The sequence below is a fragment of the Rissa tridactyla genome, chromosome 9 (genome assembly GCF_028500815.1).
Source record: "Rissa tridactyla isolate bRisTri1 chromosome 9, bRisTri1.patW.cur.20221130, whole genome shotgun sequence".
Taxonomy (NCBI): Eukaryota; Metazoa; Chordata; class Aves; order Charadriiformes; family Laridae; genus Rissa; species Rissa tridactyla.
Genome location: NC_071474.1, coordinates 43,951,093 through 43,973,061, shown reverse-complemented (window position 1 = coordinate 43,973,061; position 21,969 = coordinate 43,951,093). Strand labels below are relative to the sequence as shown.

At 56.3% G+C, this 21,969-nt stretch overlaps 1 protein-coding gene across 2 annotated transcripts in view; it reads left to right on the top strand.

The window, feature by feature from the left end:
- The first annotated feature begins 8,237 nt into the window (after positions 1-8,237).
- F8 (coagulation factor VIII) overlaps positions 8,238-21,969 on the top strand; it is a 28,569-nt gene continuing 14,837 nt past the window's right edge. The window contains exons 1-10 of one of the 2 annotated variants that reach the window (XM_054215595.1): positions 8,238-8,964; positions 13,178-13,302; positions 13,580-13,702; positions 14,205-14,417; positions 15,471-15,542; positions 16,005-16,097; positions 18,011-18,232; positions 18,510-18,744; positions 19,700-19,874; positions 20,864-20,957. In XM_054215595.1, coding sequence (XP_054071570.1) covers positions 8,816-8,964; positions 13,178-13,302; positions 13,580-13,702; positions 14,205-14,417; positions 15,471-15,542; positions 16,005-16,097; positions 18,011-18,232; positions 18,510-18,744; positions 19,700-19,874; positions 20,864-20,957 — 1,501 coding nt within the window. In that variant the 5' untranslated portion in view covers positions 8,238-8,815. The remainder of the gene's footprint in view (positions 8,965-13,177; positions 13,303-13,579; positions 13,703-14,204; positions 14,418-15,470; positions 15,543-16,004; positions 16,098-18,010; positions 18,233-18,509; positions 18,745-19,699; positions 19,875-20,863; positions 20,958-21,969) is intronic. The other variant, XM_054215594.1, reaches the window with a different exon arrangement.

Genomic DNA, 21,969 nt, shown 5'->3' with positions numbered 1-21,969 from the left:
GCGCGTGCAAAGCAAAACGAGGGATTCTTTCGCCGCTTCCCGTCGGTAGGGAGGCGATCCGCCATCTCCAGGAGATCAGGGCTCCGCCGTGTGTAATGGTGATGTGGGAAGACATCCCTCCGAACCATCGCTCCAAACGTGCCCCCTTCCTCCTTCTTCCCCCGCTTTTATTGCTGGGCATGACGGCACATGGTCTGGAATATCCCCTCGGTCAGTTGGGGTCGGCTGTCCCAGCTGTGCGTCCCCCCAGCTGCTTGCGCACCCCCAGCCCATCGCTGGTGGGGTGGTGTGAGGAGCAGGAAAGGCCTCGGCTCTGCGTGAGCCCTGCTCAGCGGTAGCTAAAACATCTCGGTGTTACCAACGGTGTTTTCAGCGCAAACCCAGACGCAGCTGCGTACCGGCTACTGTGGAGAAAATTGACTCTTATCCCAGCCAAGACCAGCACCGCATCTCTGCGCCCGCCACCTGGTCCAGGACTTCTGTGTGGTGGGGCCGGCGTCTCGGGCACGTTGGAAGCGGTGTGGAGAGTCCAGTCTGCTGCTCTGTGTCCCACACCCCCCCCCCCAGCTCTGCCCCGATGTGCCCCTGAGCCCCTTCGGGCAGCCCAGGCGCGCTGCCTGGCTGCACCCCAGTTATTGTCTCCCCTGAAACAACCATCCCTCCGATTTCTGAACCGTTACTCGCTTGGACTCCTGCAGAACAAAAGCCACCTACTTCCCACCTGGGGACCCCTTCCCACCTTCCCTCCCAGCTGCCCAGGGAGCGTCAAAGCCAGAAAACCTGCGAAGCAACAGGAAAAATAAAAGAGAGATTGTAAGCGAGGGAGGAGGGGGCTGGACCCTCCTGTGGGGTTAAAAGAAACCAGTGCGTGAGTGAGAGCGGGTGGGGGAACAGACAATGTTCTGGGAACCAACGGCGACACTCTGCCACGGTGGCTGGGACCTCCCGCGCGCAAACAGCCCAGCGCCTCCTTCCCCCCCCAAGGCAGGCGGGGACGTGTCGGGAGCCGCGGCAGCATCGCACGTGTTTCCTGCACTGCCCCGGTTAGGGGGAACCGGCTGGAGCAGTATGCGCACACCCAAACCAAAGCGGGGGGACGGCGCTTCCCCGGGGACCGAGGTGTGATGTCTTGCACTCTGTCTGGGAGCTGGTGGCTGCTGCCCACGGCAGGTTTGGGCCATGAGACCGGCCGTCTGAGGTGCCGAGGGCCAGGCAAGGCATACCTGGAGGGATGGACACTATGGGGGTGCAGGAGGAGAGAAGCCGGGTGTCCAGCGCAGTGCCCAGCCCTTGAGCCCCAGGGACCCTGTAGACAGGGCTTTTGCTCTCATAACCACCCCGAGAAGACGACTGCACTCCACAAAGTTTTATTTACTCGCTGGCAACTGGAAGGCTCCTGTATTTGCCCTCCTGGGCAGCCGAAGCCCCAGGGCATTGCTCAGAATCAGGGCTCTGTCCCCACTATGCTCCTAGAGAGCCTCAGTCGTCCTGTCCCCAGCAGATCAGAGGGCAGCTCCTGCGGGTGCAGCGTGGTCACCCTTTGGTGACCCAGTAATCAGATGTAGCTGTTAGCGAGACTGTCGGACAGATCCTACACCGACTACTGAGCAGCCAAGAGCACCATGTCTCTGCGGGGTCTTCGCTTCGTCTCCGGGCAGGGCTGGCAGTGAGCAGAGCAGCTTCCCCTGGGAAAAGAAGATGCAGTGGCCGGGGAGGGGATGGCTGACAAGGAGGGACGCCTGGGGGCAAGTGGGTGGCAGTGTTTCATCTTGGAAATCCCATCTGAACACCAGTGTCAGGTGGCACGGGGGTCTTCTGCATGTCCGGCACATGGTGGGCTCCTATCGCCGCACGTGTCTCTGGTTTTGTCTCCCTACCCTGAGCAAAGGGCTGCCCCGGTGCCAGGCAGGGTTCCTCTTGTGCCTCCTCGCTGGTGCCAGCTGGGGGGTCCCCCACACACGTGGTCCCAGGGGCACCCGCCGGCCTGAGCATCTGCAGCATGGCCCCATCTTTCCCGGCACACATGCAGCACCGCCCAGGGCAGGCGCTTGGCTTCTTCCCGCAGCGGGGAAGGAGCTGAGCTGACAGGGGGGCTGCACAGGCTGCAGGGCTGGGGGCTCCTGTGCAACAGGGTCAGGCACAGCGTGGTTCAGAGGGTGGCACAGGGGCCAGAGCCCATCACTAGCACCTCAGCACCCCGCAGCCACAGGGGCTCCCGACAAGGCACCTTCCTGGCCAGCAGCCCTGTTCAGCCCAGGAGACACAGGCACGAAAAGCGGTTCCCCATCTCAAAGGCTTCCCATCCCTCCCTCCCAGCAACATCACCTTCTCCCAGCCTGCGTGGCCGGGCTGAGCCGCAGCTCGCCAGCCCATGTGGGCTTCCAGTACGTGGTCAGGGTGAGCGGTACTGGGCAATAACGCTGTCAGCAAAACCATGTCCCCCCAGCGAGTCCGCACTTGCAGAGCCCCCCAAAATACTCTGTAAATGGACCCATGATTCCCCTCCGGGCACCTTAGCGAGGCACCGTACCTGGCCATCTCCGCCAGATGCCAGGGTCCCCCGTCGATAGGAAACGTGTCCCCAGTGCAGTGTTCTGGGACTCCCGAGCTGCTACTCCGGTGGCTCAGCATGATGTGGCCCCAATGCTGCCAGCCTTGTGGCCCCGGCCACACAGTGCTCTGCTGAGGCCACCACCGTGTCGCTGCTTTTAGTACGGCGAGAAGCAACGTCTGAATTCCCCTTCCCCGGGCTGGGACATCCGCGCTGGTGTCACGCAGCCACGCAGGGACAGCCCCAGCTCGGGGGCACGCTGCAGCTTGCAGAAAGGAAATTTGCAGCTCAGCCCCGTCAAAGCAAGAGCGCGGGGATTTTCAGCGGGGTTTCTCTCTCCACCACCGCCTCTCTCTCTCTTTTCTCATTTTCTGGAAATGAAACAAACGCGGGCTCCAGCGCTTCATGCCACTCAGTGCCTATGGGTTGGCGCGACAGCCCTTCCTCTTCATTCCCCCCCAGCTGCCATGGGGGCTTTTCAGCACAGGCTGGCTCTCCCCGAGGCTCCCCCACCTCCACCCTGCAAAGGAAGGGGCTTTCTGCTCCCTCCTGCCAGCAGCTGGGACTTACGGCAGCCAGGTTTAGGGAACAGGAGGGCAGGCTGGCACCAGGCACAGCGCTGTGCTGGGAGTGGCAGTGAGCCCCCGCGCTGTCCCTCCTGCCAAGAACCGCTGATTTTGGGCAGTGAATGGACACAGCCAGCCTGGAGCGCAGCAAATGGTGCTGAGTGGCTGCTCAGGTGATACAGGCGCTCTCTTTCTGACCTGCTGCTGCCTTGCAGGTGAGTGTGGGCAACTCCTGCTGCTCCCTGCAGAGTTTTCCCAGCTGTGAAAGGTGAATAACAATTCCTGGATGCACCATAATCTCCTTATTCAACTCTTGGACTGTTTTCTGCCCCTTTGGCCAGGATCCTGGTCCGTCTTTCCTGACAATCCCTCCACCTCGTGGGTCTGCACCCTCTCCTGTCACTGCCTGGCCAGCAGGCACCCCTGCCAGCCCCGAGGTCTGGGCATGTGGGGACAAGCCAAGGGCTGTGCAGGGACACCCATGGGCACTGGCTGCGATGGCATCCTCAGGCTCTGCCCCAGTGCCTGGAGCTGGGGGGCAGCTGGGTCGAGGGCTTCAGGCTGCCCAGGAGCTTGCTACAGCTCCTTGCATCTGGTTCTCCTTTCTTCCCGGCAACGATCAAGAGAGGAGATTTCTGGGACACTGCTTCCCTTGAACAGCCACCATTAAATTCCTGTTGGTAAATTTAGCCCCTTTTCTGGCTTGCCAGGAGCTCTGTTCGTGTGATGATGCCAAGGTAGAGCAGCACTGAGCACCGGGGGGACAGCTGATGCAGGACACCACCATGCCCCTTCCCCACAGCCCCAAGCACAGCATCTGCAGAGGAGAGCCGCTCCTTGCGGGGTGCAGGGCAAGTTTTGCTGAATATGAGCAGGTTGGGGCATATTCCAGGAGTTTTGGCAGCAGCCAGGGTGTCTCAGGAAATGAACTAGCACAGTGCACGACAGACACCAAAAACCAGACACCACTTGGGAACGCGATCCCATCTCCAGGCTGACCCAGCAGCACCGGCCCTCAAAGCAAGTCCAGGGGAGCGCAATTGCTCTGAACTTCATTGAATCAGCCAGGGTAAATAGGTGACTTATGAAGGATGTGAGTGCCTGGAGGCTGCTCTGGTTTTCCCTGGGCTGCTTTGACGCTTGAGGAGCAAAGATCCTTTAGCAACAGCCGTGCGAAGCCAGTGGCCATGGGGAGCATCCTCTGGCTGGTGAGACCCCCCTGAATGCTTGTCCTCCCCAGCTCCTGCAGGCAGAACCCCCCCCCACCCTGCCGCCCTGTGGCAGGAGCGCAGCCGCTGTGCTCCCGCTGCCTGAATCATTCAGAGATGGCTCTGACGTGAGAAACGAGAGAGAAGGCAGAAACGCTCCGCTGACCCACTTCTTGCAGGGAAAGCCAGGGGAGGAGAGCGGGCTTATTTTTGGGACCTCCTCCACGTCAGCATTTCTGCTCCAGGGGTAGGGAACCTCAGGGCTGGATTTGCCGGGTACTCAGAGGTGTTGGTGCCGTCGGCCCCACTGTGCTGCTGCTCCCTCGGGGTCCCGCTGTCTGCGGGTCGGCTGGTCTGTGAGCTGTGTGGGGCTGCAGCCCCCCTTTGCTCCGTCATTGCTGGGATGCAGGGGCCGAGCAAGGTCTTCCAGGCATTTCTCCCCCAGCCCCGAGCGCTGGTTCCAAGGGAGGGAGTTTTTTCCCCGCCAAGGACCAGTGTGGGCTTTGCTCCTGCTGTGATTTATCTGCACTAGGGCCGGTGTTTGTCTCTCCATCTGGGCTGGTTTAGCAGCAGCCTGGGTGGAGACAAAAGCACCAGGAGAGATGCCTTTTTTGGCTGATGGGTTGGTGGTTTGCTTTAATTTTTTTTCTTCTGAACTGCAACAGTGGGTTCTGAAAAAAGCAGCTCCCCTAAAGCACCTCTGCCCTTGCAGAGCACGGTGGGGCTGGTTACATGGGATAAACACATCACCTGTGACTAAACCCCAGCACTGGCTCCGGAGAGGAGGCTGGAAATCGCGACAGCATCCTTTACTCTCGCCGTGCAGGGAGGTGCTGGAAAGGTGACAGGGATTTCCTACGGCGTTTGGTGAAATGAGTCAGTGTGGCACGCATCCAGGTGGGCATGGCCAGCAGGCTGGGCAGGAGCCAGCTGGCAGCATGCGCCCGGCAGCACAGGGATGAAGCCTGGCAAGCCCACGTGGTGGGGACTTGCCCAGGGCACATCTGTGGAAGAGCAGGGATGTGTCCTACCGACCCTTGGGCTGCCATTCCTCTTTCTGGAGCAGCCACACACCAAAACCAAGCCCTCCCCAGGACAGGCAGGTCCCAGGTGGGATGCGGGCAGCAGTGGGAGATGCTCCAGATCAGAAGTGCTGGTACAAGGGGCCATGCCTGGTCCTTCCGACAGATAGCCGGTGCCACGTGGCACAGCCGGTGTCTCTGTGCCCTCTGCCCATGTGAGTGCTGGGAAGAGCGAGTGCCCTGTGGGTGGCTGCTGCTTCTGAGATACTCTACATTCCCGAGAAGCTGCCATGAGTCACTCGCTTGCTCTATCACATACACAAAAAAAAGTCCCAGGAGAGATTAGACATGGCTCACTTTGTTCTGAGTCATTTTTATCTGTCCTGGCCCTGTATTGAGCTGAGAACTGCACAATTCGGGGAAACAACCAACACTTTCTTCATGCACGTGGGTCATTGGCTCTGGCCAAGCAGATTTCTCCGAGGCTCTCGGGTGCGGGAGTCTGTCCTGGCTTCCTCGTCACATTTCCGCGGGACAGCAGTGCGTTGGTGCTGTTTCACGGGGAGGTTTGGGGATGGGCAGATGTTGCTCACACTGTGCTTCGCTCCAGGCAGGACCGGGCTGCTGCTGCTCTGCTCTGGGGGGACCAGGCTGTTCTTGGCACGCTTGGCTCTGCACAAAGCTACCCACTGATCGCAGTGAGCGCCAGGATCTTCCTCCCCTCCCCAAGTTATTTCCAAGCATCCTCCAGTTTCACACCTGGATTCCCCTTCCCAGAGCCTTGAGTATCTCCGTAATATAATTTTCTTTCTGCTCTGGGTTAGACCCCATCTTCTCAGTTTACTCTTATGCCTCTGTGTCAGGAACCTGGACCTGCCTCCTGGTAGCTGAAAATGGTTAAACCCAGCAATTCGTCACCTGCCAGTGTCACAACCATTAACTTCGGACTCTGTCCATGCTCCTGACATTGCAGTCCCCACGGGAAGCTTTGCCTAACCCCCACCCTGGATGTTGTCACCCCACGGTGCCTGGAACATCTTTGCCAGGGTTAGAGGTAAGAAGCCCCTGTGCCACCCCCTGCAGATCTCCAGCACCCAGAGCTGGGGCACCCCTCCTGACAGCCAACCCCAGCCCTACCGCGTGCCGCCCCCCGACTGCCCTCTTCACAGTCATGGCGTCTGCTTGGTGACGTTTTCCCCATCTGCTTGTTTCTGGAAGAAACACCTTTTCCAGACTTTCCGGGTGAGCACAATCTCACAGCGCTGGGAGATTCCCAGACAGGATGACTGGAGTAAAGTCACGTCCAATACTGCAGGGGACACCGGTGCCAGAAGCACGACCCGGATCTCCCATGTCTCTCCCGGACCTCCGGACAACCCTTTCCCCTCCAGCACTGAACAATATCCTTCTACTTCACTGCACCAGGGCAGGTGGTGCAAAGCACCCAGGGCATCCCCGAATGTGACACACCACTTGTTTTGCCCCAAAATACTTGCTGGAAATCGTGGGTCGGGCTGTTGCTCATCTTCCTCGCAAAAAAAAAGGAGCCCCAGGCTGGGCACGCAGCCAGCTGTCGGCGCTTGAGCTGGAGGAAATGTGTTTCTCGCTGGCTTTTTGCCTCTCCGGGAGCAGGCTGGGTGATGCCGGGGGGAGCACTTTTTACCCCGGCTCCTGCTGCGTCAGCCGGCCCCTGGGCGAGCGCAGGAAGGAGTGGGCAGCCCCTCCGCAAGTTGGAGTTTTGCACGGACCGAGGGGGAGTCCCCCCGGGCACTCCTCGCTGCTGCTGTGGGAGCCCCAGTTAGACACAGCTGCCCGGGATGGTTTTCCCCCTCGGGCCTGGGGATGCCGTAAGGAGATGGGTGGAAAGAGAGGGGATGTACCCAGCGAGGTGGTGAGAACTGGCCCCTCTCTGAGGGAGGGGGACAGAGAGACATCACTGACCCTACAGACATGGGGTGCTCCTGCACAGTGAGCCCATGGGGCTGGGATGCTCGAGGTCATTCCCAGGCTACGCTGGGCCACATGGGGCAGCGGGACATTGGGGAATACATGCCCGTATCCGCTGGGATTGCCCCTACCTGGGGGGCTCAGCTCCTATCTCCTGTCTCATCCCCTAGCAGTCCCACCCGTGCTGAGGATTCGTGTTTGGGACCCCAAAACAGCCATCCCTCCACCATCGCCACCACCTCCAGGCACCCAGACCTGTCACATGGATGCTTCTGCACGCACTGGGACTGTCACCAAAAGGGTCACCACCCCCGTTGCACTCCTGCTGCCCTGCAGCGTGATTTATGGGACGTTTCCTCACCTCTCTCGCCCAGCAGACGCCGGGACCATGCAAGGCGTTCCTCCTCATCTTCCTGCCTTCGTGAGGGAGAACCACGTGCCGGCGTGTGTGCGTGAGCACATGTGTGTGCATTTGGGGGGTGTGGGGGGGATTTCCTGGGCTTTCAAAAAGAGGTGTTGAAAAGTTGTGAGTTTAAAAGGGAAGCAATTTGCAAAAACATTTCAGCGCATCTTCTCTGAGCTGTTCTGCAGGACTCTGGGAGAAGAGAAGGGTGAGGAAGAGCTGGCGGGAGGGGGACTGCCAGAGATCACCCCAACCCTCTCCCTCCCGTGCGGCTCGAAGTGAGATTGTGTGACTAAATCATCACTGCTTGGGGTGCGGGCACCCGGGGGACCCCACGTATGTACATGCACATGTGCATCCCTGGCTATTTCCTCACCTCCAGCCCTGCCCCTGCAGATGCGAAGTGCCCTGCAGGCTCCCAGCACTGGAGGGGGGGGCACAGGGCAGCCTCTCCTGCTCCATAGCAATAAGCCATCTGCATCCTGAACGCAAATTTTCCCCTAAATCACCATTTCCTCAAGCTATTTGGGCTAGCAGGTACAGAAGGCAGCTGCCAGCCCCCTGGGGGGCTCCAGCCCTAGGTACAAGCCCAGACTGACCTGCGGGGGAAATAAAGGCTCCTGTAGCCTGGGCAGCAGCAGGGCACTAGACTGCAACCCGCTCTTCTCTGCCGTGAGAGGGAAGGTGGGACCAGGCAGAGACCGCACCTAAATTCCCCTTCCTCTGCAACCCTCCCTTTCCTCACCTCGCTCCCGGACGCCCGCCAGGACACCGAGCCAGCTGGGTCCTGAAGTGGAGTTTACCGCTGCGCTTGCCCTCCCTTTCCTTTTGTTTTTTCCTCTCCTCCTGTCATTGCCACCCCAGAGGAAGAGAGGGAGAGTCCATCGCTCACACGCTCCTCTTTGCACTAACCTGCTTGGGCAATTCCTCTCCTGATGTCTTTGAGAAACTCTCCAGCGCTCTGACTGAGACTGTGGGTGCTGGCTTTAAATCGTCATCTCCTGTGGATTACAGCAGCTGGATGAGAAGATAAAGGCTTTTCTCTCCTCTTTCCTTTCTCATTCCTTCCTTTTCACTTTTCCTCCTGAAGCCAGGGTGGTTCCCAGCTGACGGGCACGATGCTGGTGGGAGCCCTGCGTGGCCTCCTGCTCCTCTGCCTGGTGGAGGAGGGCATCAGCAAAGTCAGAAGATACTACATCGGTGCAGTGGAAACCGCCTGGGACTACACACACAGCGACCTGCTCTCCGTGCTGCAAGCGCCTGCGGGGTAAGGCTCTTTCTATTGCAATTCTAGCACCCTGCTACGTGTGTTCTCCCACCCTGGGATGCACAGCACCGTCAGCTTGGGTCCAGGCAGGCAGGTGCCTGGGGACAACCTGGCAGGGTGAGTGCACTGAGCTGCTGGTACAGCTGGGAATGGGTGTTTCTGTGCACTGGGGAGTCACTAAGTGCAACCCCTGATGTACACAGGTGGAATAAACCTGCAGAGAGAGATGCAGACCTGCTCTGCGCTGCTTTATCTTAATGCCGTTTGCCTGTGACCCTTTAAAGTCTGTGCCCAGAGCCAAGGGCAGGTTCTCCAGCCTGTGATTTCTCTTCTGCTCTGCGTCCTGGGAGCTTTGGGGAGATGCGAGGGGAGATGGGGTCCCGTGCCTCCCTGCCTGGGGGCTGCAGAGGGAGGTTGGCTGTGCCCCCCTGACATAACTCAGAGCAGCAAAGGCTCTCCACTCTGTCTGCCCCTGGTAAAACCCCGCTTTAGTTATTTATGTCTTTGTGTACATTACATTGCTGGGACTGACATTTTTCCTTTGGGAAATGAAAACAATTTTTAGTGTTTGCTCAAAGAACAACGACAAGAGGGAGGAAGGCAGGGTGGTTTTCCCCAAATTCTTTGGAGTGGGAAGGAAAAGTGGCAGTTGTATTGCTCAGGCATCAGGATGGCGTTGTCTGGAGACACAGCTGGCTTGGACACAAATGGCTGTGAGGGGGCTGTTGTGAGCTCAGCATGGGGAGCAGCGCTGGATAACTTCATCCCCTGTGGACCAAGCCGTACCCCTTCCCTCTGCCACATCCCCACCCCCAGGCTCTGTGCCGGGTCGATGGCAGCCCACGGCCCCATCTCAGACCCATACTGGCTTGAGCAGCGGGGAGCTGTGGTCAGGCACTGGAAACCAAGCTCCGGTGATGAGCCAGGTCAGCCTGACTTACTGCCGTAGTCACTGTATCAGTCGCGTTGTTTTTTCCCCCCTTTGGAAAATTGCATCCGGCACCCCCTGTTTTACTAATGCCCCCCCTGCCCTGCTTTTACTGACGTTGCGCTCAGATCCATTAGGCTACGGTGGCGGTGAGGTCACTCACGCCGTTAATTCAACCCTGTGGCTTTCCATTTTGGCACTGTCTGTCATGACGTGCTCGCACGCCGTTTCTGACCCGGGAGTGACTCAGGGACCTGGCTGTGCCCTGGGGACGAGCGGGGCATCGGCAGGCAGTCTGAGGTCACTTCTCTAAAACGGGGAACAATAACTTTGGCTTTCTCAGAGGGACTTGGTGGCATGCTCCGGAGATGTAGGGCATGCCAGTGCAGCGCGGCTCCTGGGGGAGCCATGGTAGGAACGGGGGCTTGCTTGGCATGGCTGTTCCCAGCTGGATGGTGGTGCCTTTTCCCTGGCCCTGGCAGCCCCAGCCCAGTTCCCCCCATGCAGGGAGGGCACAGGCCAGGCTGGGGAGAAGGGGCATGTAGGAGTGAGCCAGGAGAGCGTAGAGGAGCAGAGCTGGGGTGCCTCTGAGCTGTGCTTGAGGTGTCTTCTCCTCCACCCATTCTCCCTCATGGTACCAGGATCTCATGGCAGCCTCCAAGGCTGCGCCTCCCGGCTGGACCTCCAAAACCCCTGCATGCATCAAGTGGTTTCTCTGGCACGTCTGTGGAAAGATCTGCCAAATGAATGGGCTACGGCGCACCAGGCCAGAGCTGCTTACGCCTTCCCCATGATTTAAGTTTCTCTCCCTCCCAAACGTAACGCTAGCGGCAGGGTCAGAGCCGGGACCAGCGTGTCCCGTGATGGCCCCAGGGAGCTCAGCTCCGGCTCGGAGCTGGCGGCCACATAGCAGCAGCCTGTGTTTGAGTGCTTCGGCAGCGCAGGGTGTTTACCTTGGCCGTCTCCCGGCTCCGAGAGATGAACAGATAGTGCGGCTAACAATGCTGATCGAAGGCGCCAGGAACTTGTCTCTCTGCCTCAGCTTCGGCCGCCGTTGGGGTAGGAAGTCCATGGGGACCACAAGTGCAGAGGACGGGCCAGAAGCACTTGGATCAGAAGTCCTCGCTCCGGACTCTGCCTCCTTGTCCCCTGCCAAGGCTGACAGCCTCTGCCGTGCCAGCTGGGACCCAGCGCTGAGCCCTGGTGTCACCAAGTCTCCCCCCAGCCATGCCCCCGCATGCCAGCAAAATCTCCCTGGCTCCAGAGGATTTCTGCCTTGTTTACTGCAGAATTACCAGGACCAGACCCTCATATCTCAGGGATGTGTTTTTGAAAGCTGGGCTTTCTGCACGTTAGAGATTAAGGCACAGCTTCCCGACTGTGAACACCCCAGTGCCAGCGACCCCACGGCACTGCCACCTCCCAGCCTGGGGTCACCCCGGAGAGCAAAGCTTGGTCCAGACCCTACTGCCATCGAGCCAAGAGTGATAACGGCTGGTGAGCAAAGTCAGCTGAATGCCACGGCCCTGCTCCCTGGGGCTGTGTCTGCCGGGGGCTTCCTGCCATCCTGAACGCGGGGTTATAGCCGTGGTGGGAAAGGCAGAAGCTGGGCACGTGTGGGGTTTTTGTGGGCATCTGTCCTGTTCTGTCCCCGGGGAGGGTGAACCCTGCTCTCCTCGCAGCATCCTCCGGCTGTAGGTGGCTTCCAGCCGGCGGTGTGGGGCTGAGTGTGCGTCGCCCTTTCCCAAATTTGAGTCACTCCTCTTCCTCTTGAGGAAGAGCGCAAAGGGAACCGCTGCTTGAAGGAAGGCTTAGTCAGAGGGGGAGAGCAATCCTCCTTCTTCAGAGGGAAGAAAATAACACCTGGCTTTTGCTCCAAACAAAACAAGACTGGAAGCAGTCTGTCTGGTTACTGGAAATGGTCTCAGTCCCAGGGCTGATAAGGCAGCCTCTAAAATCCCTGGAGAAATTAACGGCTTTTTTATCCTGATAAACGTGCTGTATTCCTTCTGGAAAATGAATTTGTGAAGCCGCTTACAGATAGAAAGTGGCCAGTGGAGATAAGTGGGGTGTGAAATACGTTCAGGGTTCCTTTATCCTCCTGCTGCAAGGAGTAGTTTTTTAGGGGCTGGCTGCAAATCCCAGTTCGTTCAGAAAAGAAACAAATGGGGGGAAGTTGCTCGGAGCACAGAGCGAACTGCCGCGACCTGCCACGCAGCCTGGCACAGTCTCTTTCCCGGGGGAGCTGGGGAGGATGCTCGAGGTTATATGTGATGTGATGTCTGCCACACCTGAAGGTGTCGGAGATGGTGTGGGGGGTGGCTGCGGGGCAGAGGCCACCATGGCACTGCTGTCACAGCACTCCCAGTGCCCTGGGTCTCTGCTGGCAGGGAAGCACGAAGATGGGCAAGGTACGAGGCAGGAGGCTGGCAGTGATGCCCGTGGTGCCCGCTCCCGGCTGCAGCTGGGTACGGTGCTGTGCCTCCTGCCATTGTGTCTTCTTCCATCATGACTAACACCGTTGCCCCTGTACGTGGCACTGGTGAGGCACCACCTCGAGTGCTGTGTCCAGTTTTGGGACCCTCACTGCAAGAAAGACATTGAGGTGCTGGAGCGTGTCCAGAGAAGGGCAACAAAGCTGGTGAGGGGTCTGGAGCACAAGTGTTGTGAGGAGCGTCTGGGGGAGCTGGGGGTGTTCAGCCTGGAGAAAAGGAGGCTGAGGGGAGACCTTCTCACTCTCTGCAACTGCCTGAAAGGAGGATGCAGTGAGGTGTGGGTTGGTCTCTTCTCCCAAGTAACAAGCGGTAGGACAAGAGGAAACATCCTCAAGTTGCACCAGGGAAGGTTTAGACTGAATATTAGGAAAAACTGATAACTGAAAGGGTTATCAAGCATTGGAACAGGCTGCCCAGGGAAGTGGTGGAATTGTCATCCCTGGAGGTATTTAAAAGATGGGTAGATGTGGTGCTTAGCGATATGGTTTAGTGATGGTTTTTGTCAGTGTTAGGTTGATGGTTGGACTCAATGATCTGAAAGGTCCCTTCCAACCTAGACAATTCTATGATTCTATGATTAATCACTGCCATGTTGTCATCCGTGAGCTGAGCAAAACATTTCCAAACACACCTGGTGGTTGCCAGGAAATCCAAAGGACACAACAGGGTGAGTGATCACCGGGGATGGCACGGCACAGGCAAGCTGGTGGGGAGGGGAGGAAGAAGATGGCTGCTGCCCATCTGTGGATGGGGCTGCACAATCAACCTTGGATTTTCCTTCCTCCTGCAGCGTGTTGGGGCACCCAGGCCCACGGCCCCCGACGCCTGGTGTCCTTCCCCGGTACAGGAAGGCCGTGTTTGTGGAGTACCCCGATGCCTCGTTCACGCAGCCGAAGCCCAAGCCAGCATGGATGGGTATGAAGCACCTGCAGCGCGATCAGCCTTAGCTCTCCATGACAGTGGCCAAACTCATCCTGGGATGGCTGCTGGCAGCTCCTCATCCAGGAATGGGAAAACACCTGGGTCGAGTCCCAGTACAGCAGAGCTGCTGGGCATGGAGGGAGCCTTTCTGGTGCCAGAGCATTTGATGCTGCTATGCTACTTGAGGGACAACTGGAGGTGGAAAGTCCAGACCCTTTGGGGCCCATGGCTGGGTATGAGCTGCCTGACCCTGTTGTATTCCTCCCTTCAGGTCTCCTGGGCCCCACCATCCGAGCAGAAGTCTATGACAAGGTGGTCATCACGTTTAAGAACCTGGCCTCCCGCCCATACAACATCCATGCTGTCGGGGTGTCCTACTGGAAGGCATCGGAAGGTGAGTTGGGCAATAGCCAGATGCTGTAAGCCCTCTGCAGCATCTCCTGCTCTGCTGCCTGCCAGAGGGGAGCACGTCCCACCCTGACCCTGCTATTCACGTCCCTCTACGAGGACAAATGGTCACAGAGATGGCTTAGCCTGGGGGAACAACCAGACCATGCCCAGCCCAGAAATGAGCTGAGATGAGCAAACAGCACAGAGCAAACCCATATCAGTTACAGAGATAATACGTAGGTTAAACAGGAGGTTGGATGCTTAGGGCCAGGATGACTGTGCCCTTCAGCGCCAGGGCAGGTGGTGGGTGCACAGCCCAACCATCAAGTCTCTGGCACAGCTCTGCTCACTGCCCTGAGACCAGCTATTGCTGGTGGGAGTTGGGCTGGCCCCGGGGGCTGGGATGGAGAGAGGCCGTGCATTGGGTTGGGGGAAGAGGCATTTCTGTAACCATGGTGTGTTGGGGGTGAACCTTCGGTGACATCTGGCTCTTCCTTTGGCTTTAGGTGCAGGGTATGAGGATGAGGCCAGCCAGGCAGAGAAGGAGGGTGACAGGGTGGATCCGGGGAAGACACACACGTACATCTGGGAAATACTGCAAAACCAGGGTCCCACAGATGGCGACTCACCGTGCCTGACCCACTCCTACTCCTCCAACACCGACAGTGTGAAGGACATCAACTCTGGTTTGATTGGAGCCCTGCTCGTGTGCCGACTGGGTAAGGACAGCACAGGATGGAGACAGGTCACATGCAACCTTGAATGAAGAAGCAGAAAAATCAAAGATCCTTTCCAGAGGCTGAACATGGCAGTGGAGTCAGTAAGCTTTGGTCAACGGCAGCACTTTTGGGGTTTGGCCCTTTCCTCAAAGAGTCCCTTCCTAGTGCAGGAGCAAAACACACTTTGGATTTCCCTGTTGGGGAGTAATCAATTGCTTCTTTCCTTTGCAAGATTTCAGACTACAGATGAAATCTTTTGCCTTGTATCTGAACCTTATCTATCCATACGGTGAATTGCTATGGAGGCATAAATGTTTGTCTTTCCTTCAGAGCTTCCCCAAGCTGTGATCGTTCAATGTCAGCCAGGGTGCTTTGTCAAACAGGGTTTTGTTGGAAGAACTAGAGGGAAGTTTGTATGAGCAAGGGTTAAGGATCAGGCAGGAGAGAGGTAGGACACCTGGGGCACTGCCTGGTCCACAGTACCTGTGCCTGCTCTCCTTCCTTCGGTAAACACGGAGGTGATGAAATCCTGACTGTTAATACTTGCTGTTTGCAAGGCACCGAGAAGTGTACCTAGGGTGGGATTGGTCACCCCTGGTTGAGCTGTCTCCTGGAGGTAGTTGTCCAGACCCCTCTGTAGTCACTGGAGAGGAATGGGCACGAGTCACATCTTTCCAGGGCTCTGTCTGCAGGCTCCAGTGACTCACCAGGAGCAGTTTCTCCACTGATGAGCGAAGTCTAGACAGCGACAGACCATTGTGTTGATGATGAGGCTAGAGAAAATGGGCTCTTCCAGGTGACTAAGTGGATCCTGAGAGGGGAATGCAGCACAAACCGACCTTTTGATGCCTTCTGGGGCCAGCTGCCTCTCAACCATAGGCTTTTGGGGACTGGAAGGCTGGAAACAAAGTTGTTCCAGTCATGAGACAACAAAAGCAATCCACAGCCTGGCCTCGATTTACCAGTTCTTGGCGGGTGCAAAGGGAATTCCCTGAGAAGACAGGCATGGTGCTTGCTGACCTTTAAAGAGATCCATCCTGTGGCATCTTGCAGGGACCCTGATGAATGATGGGAACCAGAATGTGCAGCAAGAGTTTGTGATGCTCTTCGCAGTGTTTGATGAAGGTAACTACTCTGTTGACTGGTGTCGGACCCTGAATTCAGCCTAGTCCGGGGCACATGCTTTGGCCATGGTGTGAGCGTAGCTGCTCAGCTCCCACACTGTCTCCCAAGGGTTTGAGCCTTGTACAGCTCCTCCAAGCAACGTACTCCTGGTGCAGTACTGCCACTCCTTCTGTGCCCCCGGTGCAGGGAGCTTGCAGCCCCCCTCGCCCATCCCATGGCCTGGCCTTGTTCCCACCCCACAAGGCCAAAGCTGTGGGGGAGTAATGACCCGTCACGTGCAGTGGTCACCACCACATTCATGCAGAGCCGTGGCCAGGTCTGCTGTGGATTTCCAACAGGCACCGCACATCTAACCTCCCTGGATTTTGGGTTTCATACTGTTTCACCCCAGTTGCAAGGTTTCCTTTTTCTTTGAAATGCTCTCAAGTGAAGAAAGCTGACTGCGTCCTCCCCTCTCCACAGGGAAAAGCTGGTACTCTGAGCCTGGCACCCCGGCAGCTCACAACAGGACAGAGCTGCACACCATCAATGGCTACATCAATGGCTCGCTGCCTGGTGAGTACCAGTGTGCCGGGGACAGGGATGGAGGGCATGGGAGGTGCTAGGAACAGGGGTGTAGCCAGGTCTGTAAACTCAGGGTGGCTTGTGAAAGGATATGAGAATGGACATCAAGAGGAGTTTCCAGGTGATGGATGTGTTGGGCTGTCTTCACCCCAGAGGGACTATCGCATCTCAACTCCTTGATCTGCCTTGCCCATTTAGAGTGGGGCAGGACCTGTTTTCCGGCTGTCTGTGCAGCTGATGTCCTCGGAGGTCTCCAGAAACAGTGCTGGTAGCAGAGAGTTTCATCTCTTGTAGCTCTGTGAACAAGGATGGAGGTAACATTGAGGGGAAATTTCGGTTCCCACTAGCCTGGCTCTGACAACACACCTCTGTAGGATTTGGGGAATAGAATCATTTAGGTTGGAAAAGACCCTTAAAATCATTGAGTCCAACCATAAATCTAACACTGCCAACTCCACCCCTAAACTATGTCCCTAAGTGCCACTTCTACACATCTTTTAAATACCTGTAGGGATGGTGACTCAGCCACTTCCCTGGGCAGCCTGTTCCAGTGTTTGATAACTCTTTCAGTGAAGAAATTTCTCCTAATATCCAACCTAACCCCCTCCTGGTGCAACTTGAGGCCATTTCCTCTTGTCCTATCACTTGCTACTTGGGAGAAGAGACTGAGCCCCCCTCACTACAACCTCCTTTCAGCTTGTTGTAGAAAGTGATAAGGTCTCCCCACAGCCTCCTTTTCTCCAGAAAAGCAAAAGAAAAGGCTGTTTGTGGTCTTAGTGAAGACAAAAGTTGGCATTTTCTAATGTTCTTCTGGTAGAAGGTCCAGAGCCACTTGAGAGTGAAGAATCTTCAAGGCAAACTGGGAAACACTGTCAGGAGAGCCATTACCATCAGCAACCTTGGTGAATCACACCCTGAAATTTCCCACCTGGGTCTGGCCGTTCTCCAGTAAAAGGCAAAAGCAAAACTCCCCTGAATTCCCTGTCATGGTGGATCCATGGAGCTTAAGAGCTGAGTAGACCTCATGGCCAGCCGCTGTGTCTGAACAGTGCATTTTCCCTCAAGAAGGTATCCACCTCCACCCAGCAACTTCCAGTCTGGTTGCGGGACCTGGCCTGAGAGGTGTGTGATGGAGAGGTGGCAATGGAGAGCTGAGGGCCTTAGGACGGAGCCTCCACCCTGTCTCCTCCAGGGCTCTTGGGATCTGTTCCAGTCACCTACTGCACTCAGTGCAAAAAACAAGTGCTTGACTCTGTATTTGACTTTGTTTGGCTTCAGCTTCCAGGAACTTGTTCTTGTTATTCACTTCCCTGCTACTTTACAGAGCCCTTCAGCACACACTAATTTCTTCCCAGGAAAATATTTTTACAATGCATTCAAGTCCTCTCCCATTTCCTACGCACGCTGACCTCTTTGAGTCTCTCCGAAGAAGGAATTTTCTCCAGCCTTCAAATAATCCTGGTGACCTCTTTCTGCCCTTTTTAGGGTATTATTTCAGCTACTGCTCCAAATGCAATGTTTTAGTATTAGGCTTGCCAGTGTTGTGATCACACAAATTATTCCCCTTTCCAGTTCCAGATTCCCATATTTATAGAGTCAAGGAGCCCATCTACTTCTCTTGCTACTGCATCCCACTGTGAGTTCCCATCAGCATGCCTCCCAAAGCCCAATCCAAAGTCCCTCACACTGTAAATCCAGTCTCAGCTCAGGGGGGTGATGTGGCCTGCGCCTCTGTTTTGCTCAGACAGTACACGTTCACATGCGACTTCTCCAGCTTGAAACCACCATTTTGCAGGGCAGGAGACTACTCAGCACGTGTCAGGCTCTGACTCCATGACACCAAGAGTGGGGACAAGGGATGGGCACAGTGTTGACTCCTGGGTGCTTTCCTTCTCTCCTGGTAGGTCTCACACTGTGCCTCAAGAAGCAGGTCCACTGGCACGTGATCGGGTTGGGCACTGGGCCAGAAGTCCACTCCATCTTCTTCGAAGCCCACACATTCCTGGTGAGAGGCCACCGTCTCAGCAGCCTAGAAATCTCCCCTGCCACATATCTCACAGCCCAGACCATGCCAGGAACGGCTGGCTGGTTTCGGATGTTCTGCCAAATGCTGTCTCATCAGCAAGGTAACCTTATTCTGCAAGAGCTTGGGGGAAAGGACATTTAGGGGATGGCCTGGGCTCAGCATTATGCAGTGCTGCAGGTCCAAGGCCCCTCCTGCTCCATAGTGTTACATCCATGTGCAATCTGGCCTGTGACCAAGATGGCATAGGTTGACCCATGTGATGGCCCATTTGATGGGGACAATAGTGGAGAGGACATCTCCCAAGTAGAGCCTGGAATAGTGTGTGCCTGTGCTGGAATGTCCATGTGACCCTTTCTGCCCGGCTTGTCTGAACCCAGCTGGCATGGAGGCCATTGTGAAGGTGGAGGAGTGTCCAGAGGAGCGCGTGATGAAGATGGGGCAGCTGTCAGATGAGCCAGAGGACATGGATTACCCTGAAGACGATGAGGAAACCTATCATGTGATCCAAGTGCGCTCTTTTGCCAAAGAGAACCCTGTGACCTGGACTCACTACATCGCGGCTGAGGAGATGGACTGGGACTATGCCCCTGTGAAGCCAGTGTCTCTGGACAGGTGAGAGTGGGAATGTGTACCCATGAGGCTGGTCCTCGAAGCAGGACAAGGATGGTCTTGGGGAGGCCATGGGAAGGCAGGACCTGGCTTTGCTCCATTTTACCAAATATCTTACGGAGGCATTTGTCACCAGGGCATTTGTCTCTGTTGCCCAGGGGCCAGCCTCTTCTGAGCAGGTAGTAGTGCCTGGTGACCCTTCTCACCCTGCAGCCAGGAGGCCCTGCACAGCCAGGACATGTGCCTGTGGCCCCAGAGTGTGGGTCCCCTTGCCCTGTCTGGAAGGTCCTGCTCTAGATGGCAGAGGCAATTAGTCCCTGCTGCTGCCCCACTTCTTGGAGGGAGAGGTGATGCGAGTGCGATATCTCAGCAGAAGTATCTTAGTCAGCACTGCATGGCGATGACACTTGTCACCAGTCCCGACGTCACTGCTGACGCAGGCTGTGTGGGCTGGGGCTGGCTTGGTAGTGGAGTCACCAGGTTGTGCTCTAGATGGGGATGTCAGACAGCAGCCGCTGGAGCAAGGCATGTGGGGCAGAAATCCCCACCTGGAGAGGTGTCCTCTCCAGCTTAGGGCTGGCCTTGCTCCTGGGAAGGAGCTGGGATGATCAAGAAAAGGCAGCTGCTCTGTTGCATACTGGGGGTGTTCCCTGGCACAGGACAACCTGCCAGGCTCTCAGCTCTCACAGCCACCACTTCCCTCCAAGACAGGGCAGTGTCAGCCCAAGGCTGCTACTGTGCAACCCAGTTGAAGCTTTCTCCATTAAAGAAGCACTGAATCACTTGAAACCTTATTCCCCAGGATGCACATTGTGATTGCAGGGATGGGTGTCCCCACTGTGCGTTGGTAGTCCCCGGGCAGCTGTGTACATCCTTGGATGATGGAAGGTCTTATTCTGGTTCTGACAGTGTCCCTCGTGGCCATTTGCTCTTTCTCTGCCTTGCTCTTTCTCTGCAGAAACATCACAAGCCTGTTCCTGGAGGCTGGCCCTCAGCGGATCGGTTCAAAGTATAAGAAAGTGATGTTTGTGGAGTACGAGGACGCAACCTTCAAGAAGCGCAAGGTTTCAGATCAAATGGACAAGGGAATCCTGGGGCCTGTCATTAAGGGAGAGGTTGGAGATCAGTTTAAGGTAAGAGAGAGTTTGCTTTCCACAAAGGGGGACTGGAAGGGGAACTTCAAATCTTGATGCTGTTCCTCCAAGAGCTGTTGCTCTTGGTTTGTGGCTAAGGTCTGACATAAGTCCTTGAGGTGCTCTATCATGTTTGGTAATGCCCAAAGTTCACCAGAAAGGCAGATGTTACTGAAAGTTAAAGCTAAATACTCTCAGTGAGATCAGCAGAGATGTACGGGATGTGGCCCAGTCCCCTTGATCTGACTTCATTGCAAGCGTCTTAGGAATCTTGCGAATTAATCCATGACAGATGGCATCCAGCACCTTCCTCTGAGGCAGGAGCGTCCTCTCACCCTCCACTCTTCTCCATCTGTGTGCTCTTACCATACAGTATTGGGGACTGTCACTTGTGTCTCCCCCAGTGCCTCTACTGACCACTTGACTTGTTTGCTGCTAGGAGGGATGGGATGGTTTCCAGGAGCTTCACATTTCTGCTCCCTGACAGGGGTTCTCTGTGCAGTTGTGGGCACGGAGCTGAAGGTAACGCCTGTGGCAAAGCCCCGACAGAGCTATTTAGAGAAATAAATGAAGGGCTTCATGTGGTGAAGTGGGGAGCACTTTGAAGCTGTTGATTGCTGTGTCTTGGTCCTCTGAGGCCTCCTGGATTGACAGACATCTTCTGTCTCATATGCAAAGTGAGGCTAAAGACAGCAACTTTTCCTTTAATAAATCTGATACTTTCATGCCCTCCATAAAATGAGTATCTCCCAGATAAATGGACAGTGTACATCGGTAGAGAAATAAACAGTCTTTTCTTCTATTCTGACTCCTACTTTGTGGTCCCAGACACATCTGTGTTCCTCCCTGTTGGACACAGGCAGGTAGCCGATCCCAGAGCACTGCTTGCCCAGCGTTTCCCTCCCTGTGAGGACACCAAGGGCAGCCTCAAGGGCTCACAACATTCAGAAAGCATTAAATGCTCCTGCTGGCTGTCCTCCTCATTTCAGATCGTGTTCAGGAACCTGGCAAGCCGACCGTACAACATCTACCCTCACGGCCTTACCAGCATAAGGCCATACCACGCCACGAAGTCCTCTCAAGGTAAGGCAGGCCATGAGAATTTGGGACATCACTTGGCCACTGCCATTCTTCTGGGCCAGGAGAGCATCCCGCAGCCCATGGTAAGACTGGTTGTCCAACCCATCCATCCAAGCACCTGAGACCTTCAATTCTGGAGATGATGATTTTTGGTTCATGTCCCCCTTGGTGCCATGTAACCCTGCCTTTAAGGAAGGCCTGGATGATGGCTGGAAGAAGGGGCATTGTCAGCCAGGGAGCTGGGACCATGTTGTTTGGTCCATCTTGGAGGCCTCCACTTTCTGATGAGGCAGGAACCACCCTGGTTTGCCAGTTTGCTTACAGTCCTCATTCCCTGGGCTCCCCCCTGCCCTGCTTTCATGCGGGGGCTTCGTTATGACTCATGCTCTGCCTCTTGCACCTTCGCGGTTTTTGCTCTGGGATTGTTGAGTTACCAGGTCCCTTTCTCAGAGCTGCTTTCACGCCCTGCCATCGTGCTTCCAGGATCACGACTTGTGAAAGGTCATCCCACATCCCACCAGGGAAAAACAGTGCCCCATCCCTCTCCCCTCCTTCTCTCTGCCCTTTCAGGAGCATCACAAAGATGGGAGCAATTGCAGAGGCTGGACAAAACCTCCTCTGCTGCAGCAGAAATGGCAGAACCGGGTCGGCAGCAGCTAATGAGTTCAGTAAACCAGGTCAGCTTTGTGACCTGTTACTATCTAAATTAAGGTTTTCCCTCAGGAGAGTCAAAAGGGCAAAGCAGCCCCATCGGCTGGCAAGGCTGAAGGCGCCAAGCCACACAATGGAGCTGGGAGCCCCGTCCCTGCCCCTCTGTCAACATCCCCCAGCCAGACATGGCTCACCAGCTTTGCCAGCAATTCAATTCTGTGAAAGCGGGCAAGCCATGGTCCTGGAGCCACAGGAATGATGATTTTTACGGGGAGTATGAATAAAAAGAGCTATTCCTACCCCGACTGACACAAGCTTTGCAAACCATGCTCTTAAAGCAGCTCAGCTGGGCACTTGGAGCAAA